The 26,388-nt window shown below is 39.7% G+C and overlaps 1 protein-coding gene and 1 pseudogene across 1 annotated transcript; both read right to left on the bottom strand.

Annotated features, from left to right (window-relative positions):
* Positions 1–519: 519 nt before the first annotated feature.
* LOC137286536 (F-box only protein 3-like) lies at positions 520–25,095 on the bottom strand. The gene is made up of 12 exons (XM_067818456.1): positions 25,035–25,095; positions 20,990–21,184; positions 19,875–19,964; positions 18,716–18,870; positions 16,267–16,384; positions 14,708–14,789; positions 7,191–7,362; positions 5,588–5,672; positions 5,107–5,232; positions 4,536–4,651; positions 3,020–3,133; positions 520–1,987 (listed from the first exon to the last, which is right to left on the bottom strand). Exons 2-12 carry the CDS (start codon positions 21,076–21,078, stop codon positions 1,881–1,883), a joined length of 1,254 nt encoding a protein of 417 aa, XP_067674557.1. The 5' UTR covers positions 21,079–21,184; positions 25,035–25,095; the 3' UTR covers positions 520–1,880.
* LOC137286682 (uncharacterized) lies at positions 9,875–13,312 on the bottom strand (annotated as a pseudogene).
* Positions 25,096–26,388: the final 1,293 nt, after the last annotated feature.

Here is a 26,388-nt window from a genome sequence, read left to right as displayed (position 1 = left end):
CTACCATTTGCAAGCCCAATTTAAAGTGTGACTAATCACTGAAAACCCTGTTCCACTGTCTCTGGCTGAATCTGGCATATCTGTGGACCTAGGTTATCATGTGCACGATGATATTCCATTGTAAGTCCCGTGCATAGTCATCCAGCACAGATACCTGCACAGTGCAGTCAGTTACTCAAACTCAAACATCAGCCTGCTACCAGAGGTTGCAGCTACACACTTGCTGTCTCTGCATGTGAGAGCACCAAGGTCACTTACTGCATGATTGTTGTGTTTCACATTTTACGACCATTTTCAAACAGATGACTTGTCATAATGACATCTATGGCACAAGAGGAAACTATGGACTACCCAGACACAACTATTACCAATAGTGATGATGTGAAGTTCCTAATTTTGTTGAGTATATAATAATCCAGTTCCTGCCATGACTGCTCATATTTTACCCATGTTAAATGAAGTATGCTCTGATTTTTCATCTTCATTCTGTCCTGTTGAAAAACACCATGATTCACAACCTTGTGTTTAACAAGAGATTTACTAGAATTGAAGAAATGAAATAATCTCCTTAAACAAACCAGCTGTGCATTTCCCTACAAATCTATAGAATTTCCATAACTATTCACAGGAGTCTGAATAAACATATTAATACGGAATTATCAAACAGACAACAAACAAAACAGACATTAATGTGACAGTTGGGAATAACAAATAGGTATTGTAGAGGTACTTTAGAGATAAGTGAGTAAACATGAATCTACTTTGAAAGTTTGCTTATTTAAATACAACTGTATGTATTGTATGTTTTTAGTTAACATTAACTGATTGACTTCAGTTCCTCAAACACTGAATGAGTAATCAGGGTATGAACTATATCACCCACCCTCACAAATTCAAGAGAACAAATCATCTGACTGTCAGATTGCAACCTGATCTCTCTGTGTGGTGATTCATGAATTAATATCAAGTAGTTTTGGAGATAAAATCTGGACAAAAACCCAATACAGGGAAACCTGTTACCGTGGAGATTGATACAATAAAAAGTCTAAAATGTCCTAAACAGTTTAAGGCACATGCTGCTCTTTGTGTGTGTAAAGTTTCATGAAAGATTTCAATTAGTGTTCAAGATATGATCTTGATGAAAAATTGATTACACATTTCAGATATCCAGAGAAACAGATGGACGGATGGACAAGTGCATTGCTATATGCGAACTCCACCATATTACATACTGGAGGAAGACTGCGGTAGTCTAGTTTTACACATTATTCAGTACTATTCCAGCTTATTGGCATCACTGAAATTGATGAAGACATTCCTGTAATCAACAGCATCAGCACTGATCTACACAAATGGTGTACAATGATGTGTCAACCAAGTCAACGACGGTGACCACTCATCCCATTTTCATAAGGAAAAGAATTTGTAGAACGAGGAAGGAATGTTTAACTTGTGAGCAGAGATAAATGTGATCTTTGTCTTCCTGTGCAATATGAGTCATGACGCCCATGTTTGTTTTCCTGTGTAACTGTGTTGTCTAGCTTCAGCTACTCGTCTCTCCCAGCATGCTCCAGGTTCTACTCGAACAGCCGTATCCACTTCCACCCCATGCTTGGTCATGTCACCACTCACTTCCATCGGCACTTGAAATAAATGTAACCTGGGTGTTCAGTAGATGTTTAGCATTTACAGTCAAACATTGCTGCATCAAACTTGTGAATGTCTCGAAGTAAATCTGTGCTGTCTTTGTATGCTTTCTTTATTACTCATATTTCGTTGTGTCTGACCATGAATAAATCCAAGTATTTAGACAGGACGTTTCAACACAGCAGCACTGGACTGTAATGTAGAATGCAGGACAGCTTGGAAAATCCAGCTATTTACAAATTCTTCTTTCTTTCTTGGACTCTCTCCTTCCGCTGCGCTGATGTTTCATAAGGCAGACATTTCATGTGAAACACGGGACAATCTATGCGGAATTCAGTGCCTGAAATATCACATTAAAAGAGTGGTTGAAAAACAGATGAGCCTGTGGACGAACACTATTACTGAAATGCATTTTATACAAAGACATCTCTGGCACTAGCTATATCAGCAATTAAAATTGGAGTATGTTTGTAGGGAAGGGGCCAAAGAAAAATATTCCATTGACTGCACATACAAACCATCACGCCCATTACACACATGCATGCACGCTCTCACGCACACGCACACTCTATATGCACCATCCCTCTTTAGTCCCCTCTAAACACAAACCACCTCTCTAAAACCCCTGCCATACACACATCCTCTCTATATACCCCCCTACAGACACCATCCCCTCTACACACTCCACCCTCTCTATACAGTCCCCACCACCCCCACACACCAACACCCCTCTATACATACCATCACTCCTATATACACAATCACACAAACCATCTACACACACCACTGCTATATACCCTCTCTCTATACAAACCCTAAATCCACCACATCCCATACATACCACTCTCTCTGTACACCCCACCCCCTTGTCCAAGTGAGTCAGTGAGTGAGTTTAAATTTAAATATATAGTCACATAAGCCATATTTCACCCATATCCTGACTATCTAGTCCAAAAAATTAGAAATAAGGAACCAAAACAAATTATAGGAAGATGGTAAAAGGATTGTTTTCTTCTGAAAGAGCCACAGCATTTTGTCATGGAAACATCAGTTCTTTTAGATCTCACTGTTTCAGTCCTTTTTGATACTTCTTATCACTTTCGTCTTTTCAAATGTCAGACTGAAAATTGTATTAAGACAGAGGACTGACATGCAAAGGTTGAGCAGAGTGTTTGCAATGCCTGATTGTTGCTACATAAAGAACTGTAGTAACTGGATGTCTGTTTTGAGTGTTCTGGAAATTAGGTCCAGTGAGAGGATGATCATGGATGAACAAGCCACAACGAGACTGAGAAACAGGTATATGATATTGATCAAACATCCCTACTCCATCAATAGGAATACATGAGAGGTCTGCTGACCTTCAACTCACCTTTACCAAGATTTATCATAACGAAATGGCCTTTCATGTTGCCATACGTTGTAGGAAATGTTGTTCCACTTTCCCAAGAAAATTCTTCCCCAGGAATCAGAACAGGGTTCTCACCTATATAAAAACAACATACATGTAGGCATGACAAGTGAAGCACATGTAATCTGGAGGGAAAAGAAACAGAGATCATAATAAAACTTTTAAAAACAAGAACATTATCAAGTGTTGGAAACTCTTCTGGGAAACTGAATCAGGTGTTGGGCACTTGTCACAACTGTAACAGAATCAGGTGTTGGGCACTCATGCCATAACAGTAACAGAATCAGGTGTTGGACACTTGTCACAACTGTAACAGAATCAGGTGTTGGACACTCTTGTCACAACAGTAACAGAATCAGGTGTTAGAAAAAGTTTTGTAACAATTTTACAATTTGTAATAGACCCGTGAAGGTCCCGGGGTTGAATAGGCCTTCAGCAACCCATTCTTGCCATTTAAGGCGATCATGTTTGTCGTAAGAGGCAACTAACGGGATCAGGTGGTCAGGCTCGGTGACTCGGTTGACACATGTCATCAGTTCCCAATTACGCAGATCGATGCTCATATTGTTGATTACTGGACTGTCTGGTCCAGACTCGATTATTTACAGACCGTCGCCATATAACTGGAATATTGCTGAGTGTGGCGTAAAACTAAAGTCCTTCACTCACATACAATTTGTAATAGATTCAGAGTCAACTAAGGGAAATAACTCTTTTATTTCCATTGACAGACCAAGATCCTGTCTACCTAATTGATTAACTGGTTGGTTGGTTGTCATATAATGCTGTGCTCAGCAGTATTCCAGCTATATGGCTGTGTCTGTAAATAATGAAGTCTGAAGCAGACAATCCAGTGATCAACAGCATGAACATCAGAGTACGTAAATGGGATATGCTGACGTGTCAACCAAGTCAGCAAACCTGACCACCCAATCCCATTAGTCGCCTCTTACAATTAGTATGAGTTGATGAAGATCAGTTCTAACTGGGATCTTCATGGATTCTACCTACATCTACATGAATAGATAGTGGTTTCTGACTCCATGCAGGATGTAACTGGTCAATATCAACACAAGATTCAATGGTCCTCTGTATCCATTAAAATCAAGTGGCATCCTGTGTGAAATTAGTTAGTTCGAAAATTGTGTAAAATTGCACTTGCAAAATTAACACATGCACAAGTTTGCTATAGGCTGTGACAGTCCTAATAACTTTTTAAGTATAGAAATGATGGAATGATTTAAAAATAACAAGGTAGTAAATATATTACTAGGTTTCTTTCATGTTTTTACGAGATTTCAAAAAAGCTTTCCATAAAACAAAAATGTATTCTAATGCAATGTAGTCGTGGGAATGATGGTGATATTTCTGCAACAATATGAACAAGAGTGTTATTTTATTAAGCAAACAGTATCACAAATCAATTGATTTGTGAAAATTTGGATTCCTGTGGACAGCCACAACTAATAATACTGACCTACAACCCCTGGTCCCTCCATAATTTCCTCATTCCCATCCATGTCGGTGATGGACCAGTACCGCGACAACAGCTGACAAGATTCTCTGCTTGGGGCGTCATCATGCATCTTCATCCTTTAAACAAACACTGTGTGTCAAACAGGCAGCAGTGGATGGCATATGTGAACAGGTACTAAAGAATTTATATAAACTACAAGTGATGTCTGACTGGCAAACTGATTCAAGTTGCTGCTTTTAGCAACATTTCAGCTATACTTGATAAAAAAAGTTAAGGATATTTGTAAATTTTAAAATTATTTATAATGATGTATTTTTTCACTGACATACTGACAAAATGATGAGTCATAAAAATACCAATATCCCTAACTTATTTTGTCCAGTATATATCAGGACAGGGGACTAAAAAAATGTGCTTCACACATTGTCCCCAGGGGAATCAAACTAAAGTCTTCAATGTGATGAGCCAACGCTTTATCCACGATGCTACCTCCCCACCCCCTATTGTAGATGAATCTACAGTGGTTATTAATGTAATGAGGAAACCAGGGAGAAAATGGTGCTATACTTACGTTATTCTATAGATGAAGAAGAAGCTTGGAGGATGTACAGTACTAAGGTCTGGCATGAAGCATGTGCCAACCTTCACTGTGAACATGTCTCTTGTCACTTTCACACAGTCAGGTACATCTAGAAATCTGCAGCACAGACAATACATGCAAAATGTTTGCAGAACAGTTTTTTTTCTCTCATGTTTCATGGCATGAAGACCACATTTACAACAAGTATGAGTTCTGTATCTGTTCTTGCAGTGGATGGTTTTCGGCCACACTTATTTTTGTCTCCTTTACTTAGCATTACATTTTATAATCCCCTCATTATAAAAGAGGATGTAATAAGATATTAGTCTCTTTTTATATAATATATTTTAGGGTTGGCACAATCACTGAACAAATTCACACAAAAATTTGTCTATTACTACATATTCGCAAGTCAAGCACTGCACATTTTAGTAAACTGCACAAACATTCTGCCAAAATGGGCACCACAGACCTGAAATGACATCCCTTTATTCTGTAGAATATTTCTTTGTCCATGAGTTCTGCAAGTTCCTCTAGCCATTCCATGTAGTTGTTACCTGTCATAGAAACAAGTGACCATTCCTAACTTCTGGCCAAACATTACATATTGTTTGTTTGTTCCTAATTTATTCTTCAGCACAGCAATATTTAAGCTACATACATTAGGTTTACACTGCTTTTTCAATATTCCAGCAATATCATGGCAGGGAACACCAGAAATGGGCTTCACACACTGTACCCTTATGGGGATTGAAAATATATTGTAAAAGCTGAGTTTAGAGAGTGTGAGGTTACCTGCAAGTTTGAATAGAATTTCAGTCAAATCGTCACACCTCAGCTTCAAGTTGGAAGAAAGCCTCAAAAGAGGGAAGTATTAGATATTTCACACAGGACAGATCTTGACAAACATAAGGACCTTTCCAAGGTAAATACGTCCATGGCTCTGGGTCTTTATAAAACATGTTTCAATAAGTTCAAATTCTCAAACATAAACATTACAACTCCACACAGCAATTATGATAGCCCAAACATGATATGCAGTAAAACTGTTTTTTTCCACTGTTATATTAGGAACAATGGCAGAGAAAGCTTGTGTGTTTTTCATATAAAAAAGTTAAAAAATACTAATGGTTTAGCCATACTGCTTTTATCAGCAGTCAGTATTTATCAAAGCCAAGACTACAATATCACAGCCTTGGTCATATAAAGCTAATCATGCTGTAGAACGTTTTCCTATCGAGAGTTGCTGCTGTCAGTCTAGTATCACTGCCTCAGTCTATTCAACTAATTTCAAGATATTGCTTATGTTTTCGAACTCTTTCACATCTGCAACATTTAGATCTGAGATGAAATGTTAGACATATGTAAAATCAACCCTAAAACATCAATTCCCACCCTGCGTTACCAAAGACGTATATGTATGTTTTGATAGTTATTTATCTCTGGATAACCATGGAAAAAATACCGACAGCACACTGAAAGGCTTGCATTAGGCCTGTCTCTAATTTCACAATATGAGATGTTTGTTTACAAGTCAAATACATGTACTAGTCCTGCCTACTTCAGCACTGTGGTCACCAAATGTTTCTTGTGTTTTTGCTGAATACAAAAATATTGAAATGTTAGACTTGTCAGTGTTATATTTTGCTGGTTCTGTGGGGATATCTTACACATTTTGTCATGGCAAATTTTTAACTGTAACACAAGTTCAGTTTCACATCTTGGTCAGCATGCAAAATCTTCATGTGGGCTGATATTCACTAAACATAAGTTATTTTCCTAACATAAGTCTTGAATGGGGAGTTAATTATTTTTACTTATAAAGATGTAAAATGAACATACATATTTTCTCCTGGACAAACTTTATAATCAGGGTATATTGTATTCACCTACATACTATGTAAGAAAGGTACCTAAAGACAGAATTCTAAATTATCTAGATACTTTCATTTTTCACAGATGCCATGATGGCGGAGTTGGTGGGATCTCTGACTTTTCGGGCTGGCGATGGGTTCATGACTCTGGGCATGGGACTTTGCTAAAATAAGTACTAGAATCTGGACTTTCAAACCAACCACATATGAATGCATCCAAATCATCTTCCTTGGAATTTCCATCTGCACAGGGGAAAAATATCTGTCCTTTGGGAATCCCATACTCCTCCCTGAAGCTCATCAACTGACAGCGCTGTGTCATGCAGCAGTAGGTGATGGGACTACAGCCTGGGAGGGGGGCATCGTCCTCCACCTGCCAACAAGCATTGTTCGCACATTATATATCTATGTAACAGGATATTGTTTCCATCTAGGAATACATACCAGTGGAAAGTGTTTTCGTATTCATTACATACATCCACATGAGGGCCCTTATAATAGTGTTACTTTATAGCTAATTAAGCAATGGCTTGGCACTAGCAGGAAGAAAAACAAAAAGAAAACACATCTAGCCTTGCAGATTTCTACATAACTTCAAAAAAAAGGCAATGGTAGAGTTTGCACAAAAATAAAGCAAAAACCTGGGCTCACTTCCATCTATGTGTTATGAACAGTCTCATGTCAGACACTGACTATATCATCAGTTGAGTTTGTGTTGTGATATGTGAGATTTATCCTGTTAAATATCAAACTCAAAAAATAAATCTCCACGACTTGCGAACAAAAAGTAACTTTGTGAGATTTTGGTATTTAGCACCCTCACTAGATATATTAAATCTGGAGTAAAAGAATGAGACAAACAAAATGGCGGCTGATTGTGTCCATTTCTATCTGCGAATATACATTGTTTTGATTGATACTATTGCAATCAGCACAAAAAGTTTGGTCTAGAACCTTGCAACAGTTCTAGACTGACATAAAGTATATGTAGAAATGTATATATACATAGCTGAAACAATGATTTCTAATATATGTTTGAATGGTCACATCACGTCATGCACACATTCCATCATAGAAACAGTGCAAATAAACTTTCAAAATCCACACTGTCATTCACTGTCAAACTTTTGTATATTAAGGAACTCTCAAATAACACATAAAAACGTAAGCAATGGTTTAGTCTCTAATTGTGTAAGAGCGAAGTAAGACACAAGAGCGAAGTAAGACACAAAGTCAGCCGCCTAGCCTGCTCAGCCACCGTGACTTTGTATGCTGCCGATTAGGTGCCTGACTCTGAGGGTGCGGGTTCGAATCCCGGATGGAACTAAACCAAAAAGTACTAGAATTTGTACGAAACCCCAGATATGACATATGTTGCATTTGACCACTTTCTCAATGGCATCGTGTCTTCATAGAAAAACATACCTATGGCATGTGATTGTTTTTGACCAATCAGTAGCCAACATTGCTGTCCAAGTTGAGATAAACCCACATGTGTTATGTCAACACTGTTTTAGAGATCTGACTGTATAGGTGGATAGAGAGAAGCAGACCAGGACCCTGTTTCACAGTGCTATCCTAGAGCTACGACTATCATAAGTCAATGTTACAGCATAGCAGGTAGGAATGCTATGAAGGAAGTTATCAGATCTCAGGCTTACGAGTGCTTAGTGAAACAGGTCCCTTGCATAAACCACCAGAACATTTTTGAGTCCCTAAATTTCAATTTTTGTAAGTGGATAGAAAGTTAACAATCCAACCCAAACAGTCAATAAAGGTTCCATAACTGAATACAGGTAGTCTGGAAACCATATGTGAACACCTCTTTCAACATCGAAATAACAGCCTCTGGCAGAATGCATGTCCAGGTAAGCCCTTGATGAAAGTTTTGTCCCGTGACAAGTGTAAAACAAACTAATGCGCTGTTACATCATTTGACAACCTGTGTTATGGAGTCACGACCATTACCAATCTTCTGAACCTCATTTGCATTCAGTATATATATCTTCATAAATATTTGTGGGGATTCAACTGCAAGTGTATACATTATAACAAATCAGTATTGTGTCACTTTTTTAATTCTATAATACATGTACTTGAATTTGGATATTCATTCGTAACAATGTGCAGATTATATTTAAATGTTCAGCAAGCCATTATGTTTGATGTACTAATAGTGTCCACAATATGTATATGCAAATAAATACTATCTCTACGCCAGTTTAGGTATAGGGATACTGCACCACTTGTGAATCAACAGGACACGAAAGGACTCTTTGTTATGATTTAATTCCAACTCAAGCAGAACACGTGCTTGTCCGTGCAACCAGGCCTCTCCCACCTGAGAGTTATCCAAGGGGAATAACTCTCTTGCCTCATTTCACTGCCAAGCAAACCTGCATTGGTGTGACAGTCTTTTTCTTTCCTCTTTGAGGCTTAAGTCGCATAAACTATAAAGGTAATACAGTGCGAAGTGATGTGGGTGTATGGCACATGACGAGCTTGTAATTATCATGATACGAATACACCACACATGGTCCTAAGACCATACCAAACAATAGGCATGACTGCACCCCTTGAAAGTCATGTGGAACAAAACAGAGAAGGATAACATTCAAAAGTCCAGAACATAGTCATTAAATCGACATGGCCGTCTGTGTTCACGAGAAGGCCTTGCTCGTTGGCTGGGAACTACCTCTGGTGGAGTGTCAGAGTCAATGGAAGGCACATTTTCCTCTGATGTATGAGTGAAGCCAGGTTGTTGAATACTGTTGGGCTCCTGATATCCTGGCTGTTGTATAGGTGGAGTAAGGATTTCAAGAGGAATCTGTGGGGTTCAAGGTAGGTGAAGAGGTTGATAAGGTTGGTCTTCTCTGTCTGATGCGTCATCGTATGTGAGTTTGTCGTGAGAAGTCTTGAGCCATTGATTTCTCATCGTGAGTGTGATTTGATGTACGGCTAACATTTTGGTCCATAATCAGCTGTTTGTCGGACTGACAAAGAGTAAACTGATCTCTTTGTGTCCACATCTCGCGAGGTGATAAACCACAACAGCGAATACGTGAGTTTAAGCGAGCTACCACAATAGCAAGGGTAGTCGCAGTGGTTGGGTTACGTAGGGGACCTTGACGTAGAAGCTCGTCATCCAACTCTTGTATGGCCTTCTCAGCAACAGGGTTCTTGTTTCTGTTTTTAGCTCTGCCTATTTCAAGTGACAATCTGTGATGCTGAAATACCTCATTATTCTCAAGAGTCTTGAAACCTGGGGCAGGATCGGTGCGAATAACAGCATGAGGACCATCAACAGGACGGAATTCTATACAAAGGCATATCAAAGCATCGAAAAGGGACGAGCTGCTTTCATCTTCAATAATGAAAGCTGCAGTGTAGGATGTCACGCATTCCCGGAGGACAAGAATGAACTTGTTTTCACGTCGCATGACATCTGATGCAAATGTCAAACCAACACTTTCAGGAGGATCACTGGTGCTTTGATATACCCTAACGTGTGGTGTCTTCCTCAAAGAGGCACACTGATGGCAGGATTTGGTGACATTCTCAGCTGACTTGTCCAAATCTAGAGCAAAGAAGTATCTGTGACATACTTGCTTGAGCTGGTGTGCTGAGGGATGGTCCAACTGAATATGCAAAGCAGTGATAAGTCCATCGAGAACCTGTCTCGGAACGACAATACACTCTTGTGTTTGACGAAGAGGCTCTGTCTGTCGGACCACAAGTAAGCCATCATTGGAGATAGTTGCTGCATTCAAGTATCGCTTGACATTTTTGATATCTGTCAACTTTTTCGAGGGTCTTGTACCTTGGAGAAGATGAGCATGAGTGTGTCTAAGATCTGAGCACTCCTCCTGTAGGAAGCTGGTCTACTGGTAAAGGGAAGTTGACTAGTGTCATTCAAGATGTCAGAAATGGAGACTTGTCTGACAACTGAGTCCTCGGTGAGCTCAATAATAGAGCAAATCTGGCAAGACGGATCGATGCAATCTGGTGCATTTCTGCTTGCAAAATCTGATGGGGCATTGGCCAAGCCAGCAAAGTGTTGATCTGTAGCCTGGTACCGACTGACTGTTGACAAGAAGGTGGAGACACGTGGACTAGCAGAAAACTCTCCTCTACATAATTTCTCAAAAGCCAACACACAGGGTCTGCTGTCAGTCAGGATACATGCTTTCAGTTTAGATTGGATGATGAAAGGACTGAAGTGCTTGGTGGCAATGGCAATGGACAGTGCTTCTATCTCACAGGGTAGCAAGGCAACCTGTTGCCTGCGGAGCTTGGCACTATGTGCAGTGATTGGTCATGAGTTATGTACAGAGTAGCACTGATTCCTGGCTTCCTGACAGCACCATCAGTGACTATCCATAATTGATCCTCAGGACATGTGAGAACTGTTGACCTGTTTGAGAATAAGCCTTCCTGTGCCGTCTTAAAAGCTGCAGGTAGCTGGTCAGTCCATAGTAACCTATCCTTTGATCCTTTGTCCGGCAGCTGCATCATCAAGTGGGGCAAATGGGGCAAGAAGGGTGGAACAACCAGGCATCACACAAGACAGGACCTTGTAGGCACCAATAAACGATCATAGTCCATGCACTGTTACTGGAGGTGGAGATGAAGCTAGAGTAGAAATGTGGTGAGGGCTGACAGCATCCTGGTGCCAGCACCAACCTAAGATGGTAACTGATGTGGGTGAAATGACCGTCTTGTGAGGAGTCGGTCGTATGTTGTTGTGCTTTAGTACCTCTAGCACGCAGCGCCAATTGAACAGCAGGTACTCAGGTGTATCACCTCCACAATAAAGGTTGTCAGCAAGTTTGGCAACAATCCGTTCTTCCAGTAGATCTCCTAACACACGGCACATAACCTCTTCTAAAGCTGTCTCTGATCCTGGCATTCCCATGGCTGATCTAGCATACACCCTAACACCCCGAAATGGTCTACTTCATGGATTCCTTGGCTAAAAGGATTCGAATAATAAAAGGCATTTGTTAAGACTGTGGATATCAGATACTGGTATTTGGCGATTTGTTGGAGAGTTGAGTCCACATTTGGCATGAGTGCGGGTTGTGGCTTATTGTATCAGCCAACATCGGAGAATGCAGTCTGTAACCACCACTTGACTTCTTGACCAAGAAGGAGGGATTGACATATTCCACATGAATGCCGGCATCCTCTGGTCGAACAAACACAACCATATCCTCTAGTTTGTTAAACATCTGTTGAAGTTCAGAGAGTTTGTTTCTTGAATACTGTGGCACTCTGCCTTTTCATTGAGGAGGTTGTACCGGACCCATGTTAATGAAGGCTTCAAATGGTCCTGACGCGTTATTATACCCCTCAATGTGTGGGTCAAAAACCTCATCGAATTCTGTGAGAAGTGATGTCAGTCAACTAAGATCTAGTGGACGCTGGTAGTATGTTGTCTGGGTCTATACGGACTGGACCGGAGAAATTCTTTCCCTTAGTTTGAGGGGGTGCACTGGGTGTCGGTTCAGATACCTCTGAAAGGACGGTAACAGGAACTTCTGGAATGAATACTGGATGTATCTGACAAAAGTGCTCATGTTTCTTGAGCGTTTGTGGCGTAACTGTCACATAAGAATCCGTAGTTTGCCTTAGACACTAGAAAAGACATCTGGTTCTGGCCACATTGGTGACACTGTAGATGCTCCTGATCCGGTATCAAGGAAAACATGTCATCTGATGAGGCATAACTTTCTGGAACAGGTATCTCGATAAATTCCCAGGCCATATGGTTGCAGATTTGTTTGGGGCTCTGAGCACGCAGGCTCTTTTAACAGTATGCTTGTCTGACAGTTTTCCTGAGCCACGCATGTATTGAAACTGAATTCCTTGTTGTCATCGGCATAGAAGCATGCTTGTCTCTCCAACAACCTTAAAGGGTGATGAACCATCCGCCTGATGAGCTGACTGGGAGCTCTTCTTGATAACAACACCAAGATATGTCGCCATGGAGAGGTGGATCAGGTTTCCATTGGCTCCACTATCTATTATCAGATGAGCAGTCATGTGACCACAGAAGGTGTCCATGTGTGGAGATTGTCGAACCTGAACTCGGAATGTTGAAGAGAATCTGCAGGGGGTTCTTCAGCACCCACATTGTCCAGTGTGTAACCAGGATTGATACAAGCCTCTTCGGAGTCATCCAGGATAGTCACTATTTGCCTGGCCTTAAGCACGTACCTGCGATCATGATCTGGAAGGAACTTGCATTCGCTGAGAAAGTGACCATGGTCCCCATGACAAGCAGCTTTGCATACTGGACACGATTTGCTGACCTTTCGCATTGGTCGTGTAGTTTGTTTAGGAAGTGGGAAGGGTGAAGAGTGCTTTTAGTTTGTGGTAGCTCTCATTACCTTAGCATCCTCTGCAGTGTGAATTTCATCCAGTAGTGTGTCGAGAGCCTGAGAGTTTCTGGTTTCAGTGAGGCAACAGTACGTGAGTGCAGGTCTGTACCATAACGTTGTTTAACCAACTTTGGCAGGTCAGCATGAATTAGTCTAAGCAAAGTAAGTACCACAAAGTTTTCCAATGATGGTGAGAGCTCCTCCTCCTCGTCCAGTGCAGTGCCATGGTGTGTGATATCGCCGTCCTAACGAAGTAAATTGTCCTCCACAAAGGCCATGAGTCTCTGATATAAATCTTCAGGTCTCTTGCTGGGCTCGAGCTTAATGTCTGTGAAATCGAGGAAATGGCCACCAGTGGCCTGAAATCGAAAGTGAAGGTGTATGGGGTTCCATATACAGCCTATGGACGTAGAGTTCTTGATAATAGTATTTCTCGAGATGATAGGGCAGAAGTTGGCAATTTATCCAAACACTAGTTCTAAACAGCTTACTTTTTGTTGTGGAGTTCGCCTTTGGGCTTGTTGGACATAGTCACCATCATTTGTCATGCCTCTGAGCAGCGTTGTCCACGTCTTTTTCAGCCATGTATCCCCGCCGATGAGAAATGGAGCGGAGTGTGCATCAAGTGATAAAGTATACATGAGGTTTGCCTCCAACTTTCAAACAAAGTCACTGTTTCTGCCTTGGTAAGACACCACTGTTGCGGTGCCCGCTGAGCATTCGCCATAATGAAAAAATAGTTTCACGCGTTATCCAGCCGCACTACCTGTCAAATCTCAATGAACCAAAGTGACAAACTGTGAATCTGTTTCATGTAAGTCACAGACTAGCGTAGTAGCACTTTCCTTAAAATATTCAGTATACACTAGTAATGTATCAGTGAAATGTATCATAGAAAATTATTAAGCATGTACATAAATTCTTCCTTATTGCCATTTTAAGAAAATATGTATGTACATGCCACAAAAGGTCTACAAGAGAAAGTGCAATAATTAAACAATAATTAAACAATCCTGTAATCTCCGAAACCTGCTAGGGATATAAGGCGTGAATAGCCCTAATTAGTCTCACCACAGCCAGCCAGGCAATCAGCATGGCAGTTCCAGGTGTAGATCAGTGAAGTGACTCTCAGGCTTAATGAGTTAATGTTAAAAACTTCAGCTGAATCCAATCATGCCTTACTTGCACAAAACAATTCCAAGCCTAGTACTGACTACTCAAGTCTGTGCTAGAGCATGGGAGTTATGATCATGATATAGTGGAGACTGCTTTGAGGAAGTAAGCCATGACACATCCTTAAGCTACTTTACCTGGGAAACAATACAATCAACTTACACTGAAATTCTCAGCAATAGTTTTGCAATCCAAGAGCTTTTCTGATCTGAAGTGTGTTGATATTGCAATACAGCCAAGCAGCCTGAAAAGACACATCCTGCTGTACAGTGAGTTGAGTTTTACGCACCCAGCAATAGTCCAGCTATATGGCAGCGTGATCCAGTGACCATCTGCATGAGCATGGATCTGCGCAATCAGGAACCGATGACGTGTTAAACAGGTCAGTGAACCTGACCACCCCATCCCTTTAGTCACCTCTCATGATAAGAACTGTCTACTTTTGTGACAAGTGTGGGTTACTGAAAACCTATTCTACCCCCTGCAGAACAGATATCAGTCGCTCAAACTCAAAGTGTAGGAAACATTCAGTAATATTACAGACCTCTTGGAGCACTGAGGCATCATGACTTGACTGTATACTGTGATTAGGTCTTGGATGGTAATGACCATACAAGAAAATGTTTCAGTTTAACCATGTTTCATTAGTATGTCGTTATGTCTGGGTTCTATAATCACAGTCAATAGTTTGCCTACTGAAGTGATAATGCAGACACCTATGAAGATCTGGGTTAGAATTGGTCTTCAGTAACCCATGCTTGTCGTAAAAGGAGACTTACGGGATCAGATGGTCAAGCTTGCTGACTAGCTTGACACATGTCACCGTATCCTTATTTCGTAGATTGTTGCTCATCAATGCTATTGATCACTGGATTGTCTGGTCCAGACTTGATTTACATACCACTGTCATATATATGAAATATTGCTGAATAAACATGAGATTGGTTGAATGTGGGACCCAACAATTGAAGGGAAATAACTCTTAGATACTTCATGTCACAGGGAAAGTTTTACTTTGTAATGGAGATTAATAAACACGCATTGTCACTGTAGGTATTTTTTATGTACTAGTTTGTTGTAAAATCATAACTTGACAAATTGTGTTAAATGTGGAACGTTTGCTAGGCCAAAATGAATTTAGAGTAAAATTTCAAATTTCAGGCTTTTTCAAGCCTGTTTGAGCCTTTGGCATGTATAATAACATAACAATCTACACAAAAAATGTACAAGTATTTCTTTGTGTGATGTTATATTTGAGTAAATCATTGATTTCTTCAAAGAAACAATTTTGAGAAAGTCATTTCCTGGACCACTTAGAACGTTTTTAAGAAATGAACAATGTTTTAGATGCTGTTTCATGAGTCATGAATAAATTAATATGAATGAGAATTACAGCACCGTTTTTTTACTCATAACAAAAACTCACAAAAGCATATGATACTAGATAATGTCCTTTTCAGCCTGTGATAGAAAAGAAAATTTTTTATGTCAGTCACGTGAACATATATTAATGAACTGAAAAGAATGTTTCAATGTATTACTAAGAGTTCTAGTGCCACAAAGGGCTGTACTTCAGTCATGTTGTGGGCCCAGTTTTACAAAGCAATCTTATCACAACAGCTGCTTTAAGTCCATGTTAGAGTATGGAAAGTATGATCATCTTAGCACTAAAACGCTTTGCACAAGTAGACTCTTTGCAATTTGCATTTGAATTCACTTACCCTGGGCCTGCCCCTTGTTTCTGCCCATTATAAATCTTAAGAGAACACCTCATATCATCTGGGAAACGGCAGCCGAGTTTACTCTCCGCCTCTCGCAACTGCTCCTCTGTGGCAGGAGCTGAGAAATTCAGAAAGTAACATCATGAGATCTGTGTGAACATAGACATTAATAAAGAAAAATCAGCCACATTAGGTGACAGAAGCCTCTATTTTGCCTTTCTTTCAAAGTAAAGCAGGGTGTCACTTCGGGTCATGGATCTGCTGGTGCTGATGAGGCTAGCTCCATGGCATTTCAATGTGAAAACACTTGTGAAGTATACTTGTTTTAATAAATAGTGAATACTACACAAGGTCTCATTAAGTCTTTGAAGGGCATTTAGAAGTGAAATACATAAGAATGAAGATTTTATGGATATCAACTTCTTTATCATGAGAACAACGTTTTGGAGTTAATGCTTACTCCTTCATCATTAACTCCGAAACATTGTGTTCTCATAATAAAGAAGCTGATATCCATAAAATCTTCAATCTTAAGGTCTCACTACATATAAATAACATGAAACAAGTGTCCTCGGTCAGGTACCATAGAAAGGTCATGAAGTCGAATAATTTGTATGTAATGGGACTGAGTGTGGTATTTTATTTATTACCCACGTCTTACATTCATTAAATTGACAAAATGGCATATTTTTGTTATTTTTATGGTTTCAAACCGAAACCAGTTTCATAAAGAAGTTGTGAAAGTATTTGGTACTGCAATAAACTTTTTGCATGATGTCACACTGTAATGACATCACACCACCATTCACTTCTGCCCCCTTGGTAACCAATATCACAATGCATGTCATTTGTCATCACCTTGCACGGCCTCCTACAGTGAACTACTCCGTAGCATCACTATTGGAAACATTGGATTATAGTTGTCAACAGATAATTAGTTCGAGAGAGGTCATCGGTTATCCAATTGAATTGTTACAACTTCAGGTCAAGTCATTACGAAGGAGGCCAGTGTGATACGAAACTCATGTGACGTATGAGATTAGTATGCAACTACTCATACATTGACCATGTGGGTAATAAAGATGTACAGTCTGTGGCCAAAAAATGAGTTCACAAAACTGACTGCACTGATTACACCCTGGATGTCAGGTGAAGAATAATCGTTTCGCATCTCTGTTTATGACCATAAATCGTAATGAAACTCAGTATGGTAATATCATAGGCTCCAAATTCAGTCTAAAAGTAGTAGCAGCAGTTTACAATTATTGTCGTCTGATTCACGATGCCTGCCTACGGCCGTCAAGTGACACCCGACCAGAAACAAATAATTGTTTCTTTGTCGCAACATGGGAAATCAAGCTATAAAATTGCAGAAATAATCAGAATTAACCCTGAATAGTTCAGAAATTTCTACAACGTTTTCATGACACGGGTTCATGTGAAAACAGACCGAGAAGCGGTCGGCCCAGAAAATCGTCACAACGTAGTGGTAGGCAGTTATTTCGTCTTGTCAAACAGAATTGGCGTGGTAGTTTGAGGGACATTACTGACAGTTTAAAAGCTGTCGGAGACAATTGTTTGCCCAGGGCTACAAACGACGTCTTGTTTCAAAGAAAATCACCATATGACCCGTGAACAGAGAATGCCGACTCAAATTTTGACGCACTAAACTGAAATGGTGAAGAGATAAACGGAAACAAATTATTTTCAGTGACGAGACTCAAATATAAATTGGAATGGATCAGAAAGTTTTTGTTTGGAGGAAGAAAAATGAGAGATTACTCCCCCTGGCTGTTCACACCGATCGTGACAACCAGAAAGTGATATCGGTGATGTTCTGGGGCTGCATCACTTATCATGGTGTTGGGACACTCATTTCTGTTAATGGCAATATGAACATAAACAAGTATATTAACATTCTAGATGAAAATTTGTGCCCTGTTATTACTAGACATTTAACAAACAGACCATGGATATTTCAAGAAGACAACACCCCATGCCATGTTTCGTTATGAGCCAATCAGTGGAAAAATGACCATGGAATTCGTACTTTGCCATGGCCACCTCAAAGTCCTGACTTGAATGTGAAAGAAAATGTGTGGAAAACTCTGAAATATTGCCTGAAAAGACGAGTTCATGAGATCAGAAGCAGGGATGACCTAATTTGGATTGTCGGGGAAATATGGAGAGGTATCTCACTTGTGTACATCAGGAGACTGTACGATAGTATTCCCGCTAGAAGTTAACAGGTCCTTAGAGGTCGAGGTCATATCTCAAAGTACTGAAAATTTCATGTGAGTACCATTTCAGTTTACAAAGCTATTGAGCTTTAAATTTGAGATACAAAATCGGGAAATTCTGTGACGTCACACCGCTGCGAACACACTTTTGGCCACTGACTGTATATACAAGTAGATAGTTATACCAACAGACATACAGACATACTTACGCAGGAGAGAGCCTGTGATAACTTTGTCATACTTCTTCAGGTAACCCATGATCTTGTTCCATGCTGTGCGAATCCTTACATAGACACCGAGGACATCACCATAGTTTCCATAATATTTGACAAACAGCTCTTTCCATGTACTGTCCTTTGGGCATCTGTTTTGGAAATACAGAGAGAAGACTCTGAATTCTAAGATGCAGAGGGTGAACTTCCAGAGAAATATAAAAACAGAAGCACAAGATCTGGAAACTTCTATCAGTGGCATTTAGAAGCTGGTATGATGAAGAGGAACACTTTTAATGGACAGATAACTTCTTTATTGCATCTACTGCAATAGAGAAGCTGACTCTCCATAAAAAGTGTTCTTCTTCAAGATCTTGAAATAGAGAGATAAGGAGAAGTTGTATGGAAATACAGAGACAGATCAGGAGGAAGTTCATGGAAGTGATGTCACAAAATCTTTTTTTTCATAAGCAGAAAGTGTTTAGATGAAAACACGAAGGGTTTCTTTTTACATTTTTCAAGGTTCATGCCTTGTTGAAAAGTACTTAATCATTTGATGGTTATCTTACGCCTGTAATGTATGTACATGTGTTATTTCATGTAATCTAGCCTCATGTAAGAATGTCAAGTTTTGATTGGTCCACGTGCCTCTGATAAAATACCATGTACATCCATCACAATCCGCGAGCAGGAGTAAAATTTGTATACTCCCGCTACAAAAGTCATATCACCCCGCTATGCCTTGGTGACGACGCGAAGTGAGAAAAGCGTGCATCGACAAGCCTTCAGTAACGTGCAGTGCATTGAGGTCAAACAGTGGCATCTCACGTATACAAACACAAGTCGATTCAATGCGTGTTGTTTTGTTTTGATTTAGTGAAAACATTCAGCTTGATAAATGCGTTATCACATCATGTCTTGGGAAATACAGGGTTTTACCATTCCTTCATAAGGTTGTATTGGGAATACAACCCTTCTCGGGACTGATAAAACCCTGTATTTCCCGAGACACAATGTGATAACTTATATTGTAATGAGATATTGCAATAACCAGTTAGAGTTGTGTGTTATTGTGACATTACATTGACCATCCAGGAACCAAGTGTGCAGAAGTTTCTACTGATGCCAAATTCATGTGGTCCAAGGTGAAACTTACTCCTGAAGAATGAAGTATTTGTCACACTGTATTTTCCAGAGAGAATCATCAGTAGCTACATTGCAGAACAGGTTGTTGACAAGGGACAGGCTGAAATAAGACAGATGGGGCAATAATTAAGAGCGCTCAGGAATGGCCTTTCTACCTACATGTGAGATTTATATCTTTGATCAATCTCTCAAACCAGTGAATTTTATTTCACCTTGACTGAGTGGGGGCAATGAGCAGCTGACAGTTATGAAATCTGCCTCCTTGCTTCTCTTAGAGCTTGATAATTTTTTTCTTCATTCTGAATCTCTAGTATTATCTTAGTGTCGTCTGGGTGATGCATGACAACCACCCAATAAATGACTCACAACTGGACTTCAGATATAAGCTACCCAAGATTCCAATGGGAAGACAAATATATCAGACCTGTGATACCCTAGATCCCTAGGGGAGACAAGCATGGTTCGTGAGTTACAATATATTGTCACATCAGCAATATTTCAGCCATAAAGTGATGAGAGAAAATTATGCAACAATGATAAATATATTCAACTGTACAAAATCCTGTAGTCAAAGGAGAGGATAACACCTAGAAGATCACATTTTATCTAAAACTAGTTTGAGAGCATGTGAAATAGTAATCTGACACAAAGATGGGTTAAAAGTTGCTGGCAGCCAAAGATTAGGGATCATGGTGCCCTCTGCCTCCTGCACAATTTCCCAGCTGGATTTAAACCATACCTTCAGCTTTTAGTGATTGTATGTAAGGTTAACCATTTATCTAAAATGTAGATATATACTGCATTTAACTGTGCTAGACTATTCTGTAAATGATGTGGGCTTACATACCATGTCATGGGAACAATATTTTACAGTATTCCAAACACTATCAGGGGTATGGTCATTTACAATCTCAGTTAATAATCATGTACTACCCTTTTCAAAATATATAACTATTTACATCACAATTAATTTATTGATTAATCCTATTTCTTTAAAAACATGGAGTACTTCTGACTTAAGATACCCCAGATAGCAACAGGAAGAAAAGATACAGAACGTCTCTGATGATATGAAACGACAACCTAATCCAAAACCTCCCAATCCTCAATTTGAATCATACTCACTTGACCAGATCTTTGTAGTCTACATGTCGAAACACCTGCAGGAGTATCTCGGATGGGAAGTGCAGCAGAGTGGACGACTCACAGGCCATCCTGGAAGGAGGTCCTCAGCCCAGGAGCATGTACTAGTGTTCACAACCCACACACAGTGAACAAATCATTTCATCCATTATGGCACCATCTAATGAACTGCTGCACCTGCAATATACAGAAATTGCAGCTACCAAAATGACTATATGAGAATAAATCATTTCTTTAAATCATAAACAAAATCTTACATATATTAAATCACTTAATGCTATTTAGTTATCAAGAAAACTCATGCCTCTCAATGTTGAAGTTGGATACACACACACGTTACAGACTCATCTTTGAAAATCTGGACAAAACCACAGTTGTCCATGTTGGAATGAGTAAGTTGTATTATAAAGCTGACTTGACAATATCTCTGTAACCAGAGACCATATAATATATGGTCTCTGCTGTAACAATGTGAAACACAAATCTATGGTGGGAGAAGAGTCCAAAATGATTGAGATAATTTGCCTTTCAGACTTCATTGAGTGTGGAGCTTAATACTACTAGTCCAAATGGATCAGAATCAAGGCAACATCTGGACATATTGTCATAGCATTCATGCACATATCAAAGGGACATAACTCTGTAAATATTATTGGATTTGTATGCCAGCATGAAGATAGGTATGTGTTGGTACGTGTTGGTGGTTGGGTAGTGATGGTGTAGATAAGGGGGCATAAAAAAATCACTGTTTCTTTGTCATGATAGAACAGTTTTACTAGCTAACAATTTACCTGTTATTAATGTTCATAACCACATATATATTTTCACATATAGCACTAAAACAATGGAATAAAATACAATGCTGTATAATAAGCAGCAAGACCAAGCACTAAGACGTATATCTTGGCTTCGCATACAGGCTTGTTTTATTTACCACAGCACAGGCATGTTATATCATTTCACACTGAGTGATATCAAATTCATGATACACTTAGGGCTGCAACAAATCCACTATTTGGCAAATACATTACATGAATATTGTGTAATGAATATATAATTTTTCTTTTCATGAATACAATAAAAAGATGGTAATTGATGTTCCATTCATTACACTCGATGAGCTAAAAAGTATATCGCATATATTATTATTTGAACCAAACTATTGGTAAAATGTTTTCTGTATTTTCAAGTGACAAACTTAATGTCTAGAACAAACTTACAACATATTACTTGATTGACATTTAATACCACGTATGATTTTGAACTCTCCTCACAGCCATCATGCGCATAAATGACAGAAGACTACAATATAAAAAAACTGAGAAATGACAACAATCTGATGTTTTCTGGAGAAGCATGGATAATGTGAATGACACCACATCCCCACCTATAAACAAAATATGCAGGGATTCACAGGACACAAATTCCTGCGTCCTATAAAGAAAATTGACAACGGATGCAACGAAATAGATTAGCACATCCACAGGGACATAGAAAAAGTCCAAATACTATTTTTTAAATGTTGATCAAATAACTATAAGTTATCACTGAGTCTGCTACTAGTCGGGTTATGATATCATTTGCAGTTTAATTACTGTGATGACCATGATACACAACACAATAACAGTAACTAAAATGCAACAATATTGTAACATACAGCGGTAGCTGTCTCATCTGGCATTCATTGGGACTGAAAAAATAATCTGTTTTAGACAATGTGCTGGATTGCAGAGGTGATGATAAATCTACAAGCCACGGAAGGGACTTGGATTATATACCGGTGTTGACAATGGATTAGACAGAAGCCGGTTTTGACATCTTCTACTGTAGTATTTATAATAATATTTAAGTGTCTGGGACACCCATTTTGCAGACCAGGTACCCTGAAAATTAAGAGTATGAGTTCCAGAGACCCTCAAATACAGGACTCAGGGTAAATCCCTGAATATGCATTAAGTGACATTCCCTCCCCCTCTCCTCATGTCATGTACAGTACAGTGTTTGCCCTAACACAGAAAACCTACATATTTGGCACACACAGTTATCTCAAATACACAGTGAATTCAAAAACTTGCATCATTGCTGGGTTGTAATTTGCAGTTGTTTATAACTTCTTAGTTTATAGCTTGCCAGTTAACTGCTCATAGTGGATGTCTTCATGAATGTTCCATACTGAAGACGACTCCCCAAAACATGTCCATGACTTCCTCTCATGACACCAGGGAGTCATGATGACTCCTAAACTTTCATGTCTAGGGCAAACATTGCAATATCGATGACACTCCAAGGGTTCAAGAATCCTATCGCCTAACGCCCAGGACAAGTCAGTTTTCATTTCGGGCAATCAAATAATGGTATCTTACTTGTCTGTGGACTACTGGATAATTTCCACTTATGGTTTCAAACTGCAAATAAACTTGGATTTCATTTCATATCTCCTCATAATGTAGTAAAACTGACGGTGGGCCCCGTCAGAGTGGGATAGGCATTTGTGTTAGTAGCAGGGGGGTGACCGGTTTCGTTCTAAGTGAACTCATCAGACCATTCTGCATTAGCTGTGCAGCCCTTTATATACTGTGTGTGTGTGGCTGTTGTGCGATGTCACAGTGAGCAAGTGTTGATGATTGACGTTATGACGTCAGTAACCATTGTGTGTGTTTTGGTAGTGGTTCAACCGCCGGCGGGGTTCTGCTGGTGTCGCTGGCAAGGCTCCAAGTTATTTTGTAGCTCTATGTTTTTGCCGGCGGAGTTATGGAAAGCGGGTGGCTCGACTTGATGATGCTTGGCACATGTATTTTTATTGTTATAAAGACTGGCCGATATATACATCGAAAATGGATGTATATTTTGTATGTAAATATGGTGTTGTAATAAAGTAGTGCAGTGGTGGATTGTTTCGTCTTTTGTGGGAAAGAAACAAGACTGGAGGCCTACCTGTTTGATAGACTTTTAGCACCACCCAAAAGAGGAGATCACTCGAACTTAGGTGGATATTAGACTCCACACGTTCGCCCCGCAAGGCCTCAATGACAAGATAATCGGCTAAGGTATCCCCCTAGTCTTCTTTATCCTCATAATGTAGTTATCATATTTCCCAATAATAATAATTTAGAGCCTTCGTTCTTTGAAACTTATCACTATTCGACAAATAGCCCAGTAAACATTAACATCAAACATGTCATAAAATCAGGGCAAGTGGAAAATTAGTCAAGACAAGTTACTTTCTTGAAGCCACTTGGCCTGTGGCAAGTCACTTTTAAAAAAAAAAAAATTGAACCCCTGCACTCCGTCACTGAGTTGTACATGTGTACAAAACTGATGACACCTCTGCTCCCATACATCCCTAACTAAATCATCATCACCCGGTGCCCCTCCCCACCCCTAACCCTGCCATAAATATTTAACGGTTCCCAAATCCCATCTCATGTCACAATAACACAACTTTAAAAAATTAGTGTTAGGGTTATCCTTATGGTTAGGGTGTGGGTTTAGAGTTAGGCAACCATTGCGATCTTTTGGGTTAGGGTTTGGAGTTCTGGTCTGGTACCCTCTACGATCTTTAGGGAGTGCTCATTACTCGTAAAAAGTGAGCCCGCTAAAGTGCAGTATTCTCTATATGTCATTCATAATATAAGCATTCAGTACTGCGGGGTGGTTTCTGTGTTGTTGTTTTTCACTTTAAAATGTATAATGTATGTCATTTAGCGTAATTAACTGAATGACAATCCCGACACAACACAAGTTTGGTATACAGACTGCTAAATTACACGCATATCTTTCACTGACACTAACGTGGATCTATTTATAGCCAGGCAGACTTCACGCAAATGACTGTTTAGCTGTTGGTACTCTACTGTCTACACTACGTTGTTTACAAATGATCTTGATTGTGTACGTATCCATGCATCTGTATGTTGGCAGGTTTGACTGTTGACTCTTCTCCGAGGTCAAGTCGGTGTCTCGACTGGCCTGAATGGCAGAATACTAAGTTATACATGTTGTGAACCCGTCATCCTCACATACACACCTGAGAAATCCTCGTCGATGATGTGGGGATAAAAATAATACACAAATGTAGAGTTATCTACCCTTGTTTCAATGTCATTTCATTCACAATGACCCGTTATCTACACTCGTCAAGCATGCGCAAATCGAATCTTTGTCTTACATTCTATCAATTATGCATTTCTTCCCACCATAATAACCCCGAATGTGGCGACAATCATTTCAGATGTGGTGTTGTTTTCTCTGTCTAAAGTACTGATGCGGTGATTATGTTTTGTTTTGTCTTTTTTTTTTTTGCACGGAAAAGCATGGAGAGTTTGAATATCAGCTCTCCCCACCCCAACACTGGGGGTACTCGGCAGAGAATAGATTCTATAAGACGTTTTGAGTCCATGCTGAGTTCAACTCCCACCCGATTCGAGCGACATTGTTGGACTCTTTGTTTGTGAAATATGCGGCGATTAAGAACTCTTTCGTCAGCAGAACCAGTGAGCCTGTACAGAGGTGTAGAGTATCCCTGGTAGTACCTAGTGTTGTCGTCTGCATTATTTTCAGCGAATGACATAGGGTGGGCGTGGCCGAGTTGAAAGGGAAAACCCCAAACATGGGAAAGAATGGTTGCCTCATCCATGAAGTTATTCTCAAAGAGAGAACCCCTTTGGTGACATCAGAGGGTGTGGTGTAAAGGCCATCCATCCATGGATAGCAAGAAAATACGGACACTTTAGAAAAAAAAACGCGTAAGTCGTTCGTCCATACCCTAGTTTATAGTGACTGATGTTACCTGTTCCTCCTGAAAATATCACCACAACCCTCACCACTCACCACCATATGTTTTCTAACAATTAGTCTCTTGCAAATAATAACAAATATATCTTAGTTGGTGAAGAAATTGTAACATTTTTCTTAGAAACGGGGCAGTCTCAGCGGCCAGAGCAAGTCGTTGACAGATAGACATGAATACCTTTACATTGTCAGCTCCTTGATTTAAACACGTGTGAAAACCCAGTCTGGAAAAGAATAATTCTTACATTTGATCTTGTCCAAACTGTCGAAAGATTTAAGCATCCCACACTCACTGACCAAAAAAGGTAACGATCATGTTCCATGTGTAGTAGTTTGAACCAGAAGTTTACTACTTTAGCCTATGTGAGCAGGAACGTAGGAAGACGTCCTAGCACACCACGGATGGTCTTGTTTGACACTTATAGTTTCCAAGTTTTAGGAACTTTTTAAAACACGTAGTTTTGATCTGTTCCTTTGTCCAAATAAGTCTTGAAGAAAACACTATGCCGAGGTTATTAATATGTTACAACTTTTATTATAGCATTGGTCCTTCATTTGTTTCTATACAATTTCCATCTGTAACCACAGCA

Source organism: Haliotis asinina, chromosome 6, assembly GCF_037392515.1.
Source record: "Haliotis asinina isolate JCU_RB_2024 chromosome 6, JCU_Hal_asi_v2, whole genome shotgun sequence".
Taxonomy (NCBI): Eukaryota; Metazoa; Mollusca; class Gastropoda; order Lepetellida; family Haliotidae; genus Haliotis; species Haliotis asinina.
The sequence above is the reverse complement of the archived record's forward strand: the minus strand, read 5'-3'. Positions and strand labels throughout refer to the sequence as shown.

What these genes read in the sequence shown, in the direction of transcription:
- LOC137286536 (XM_067818456.1), bottom strand. Translation starts at nt 21,078, where the DNA reads ATGGCCTGTGAGTCGTCCACTCTGCTGCACTTCCCATCCGAGATACTC. An exon ending in GACTACAAAGATCTGGTCAA is followed by an intron (nt 19,965 to 20,989) that starts GTGAGTATGATT and finishes GTCTTATTTCAG; the next exon opens with CCTGTCCCTTGTCAACAACC. An exon ending in TTCTTCATCTATAGAATAAC is followed by an intron (nt 4,652 to 5,106) that starts GTAAGTATAGCA and finishes GTTTGTTTAAAG; the next exon opens with GATGAAGATGCATGATGACG.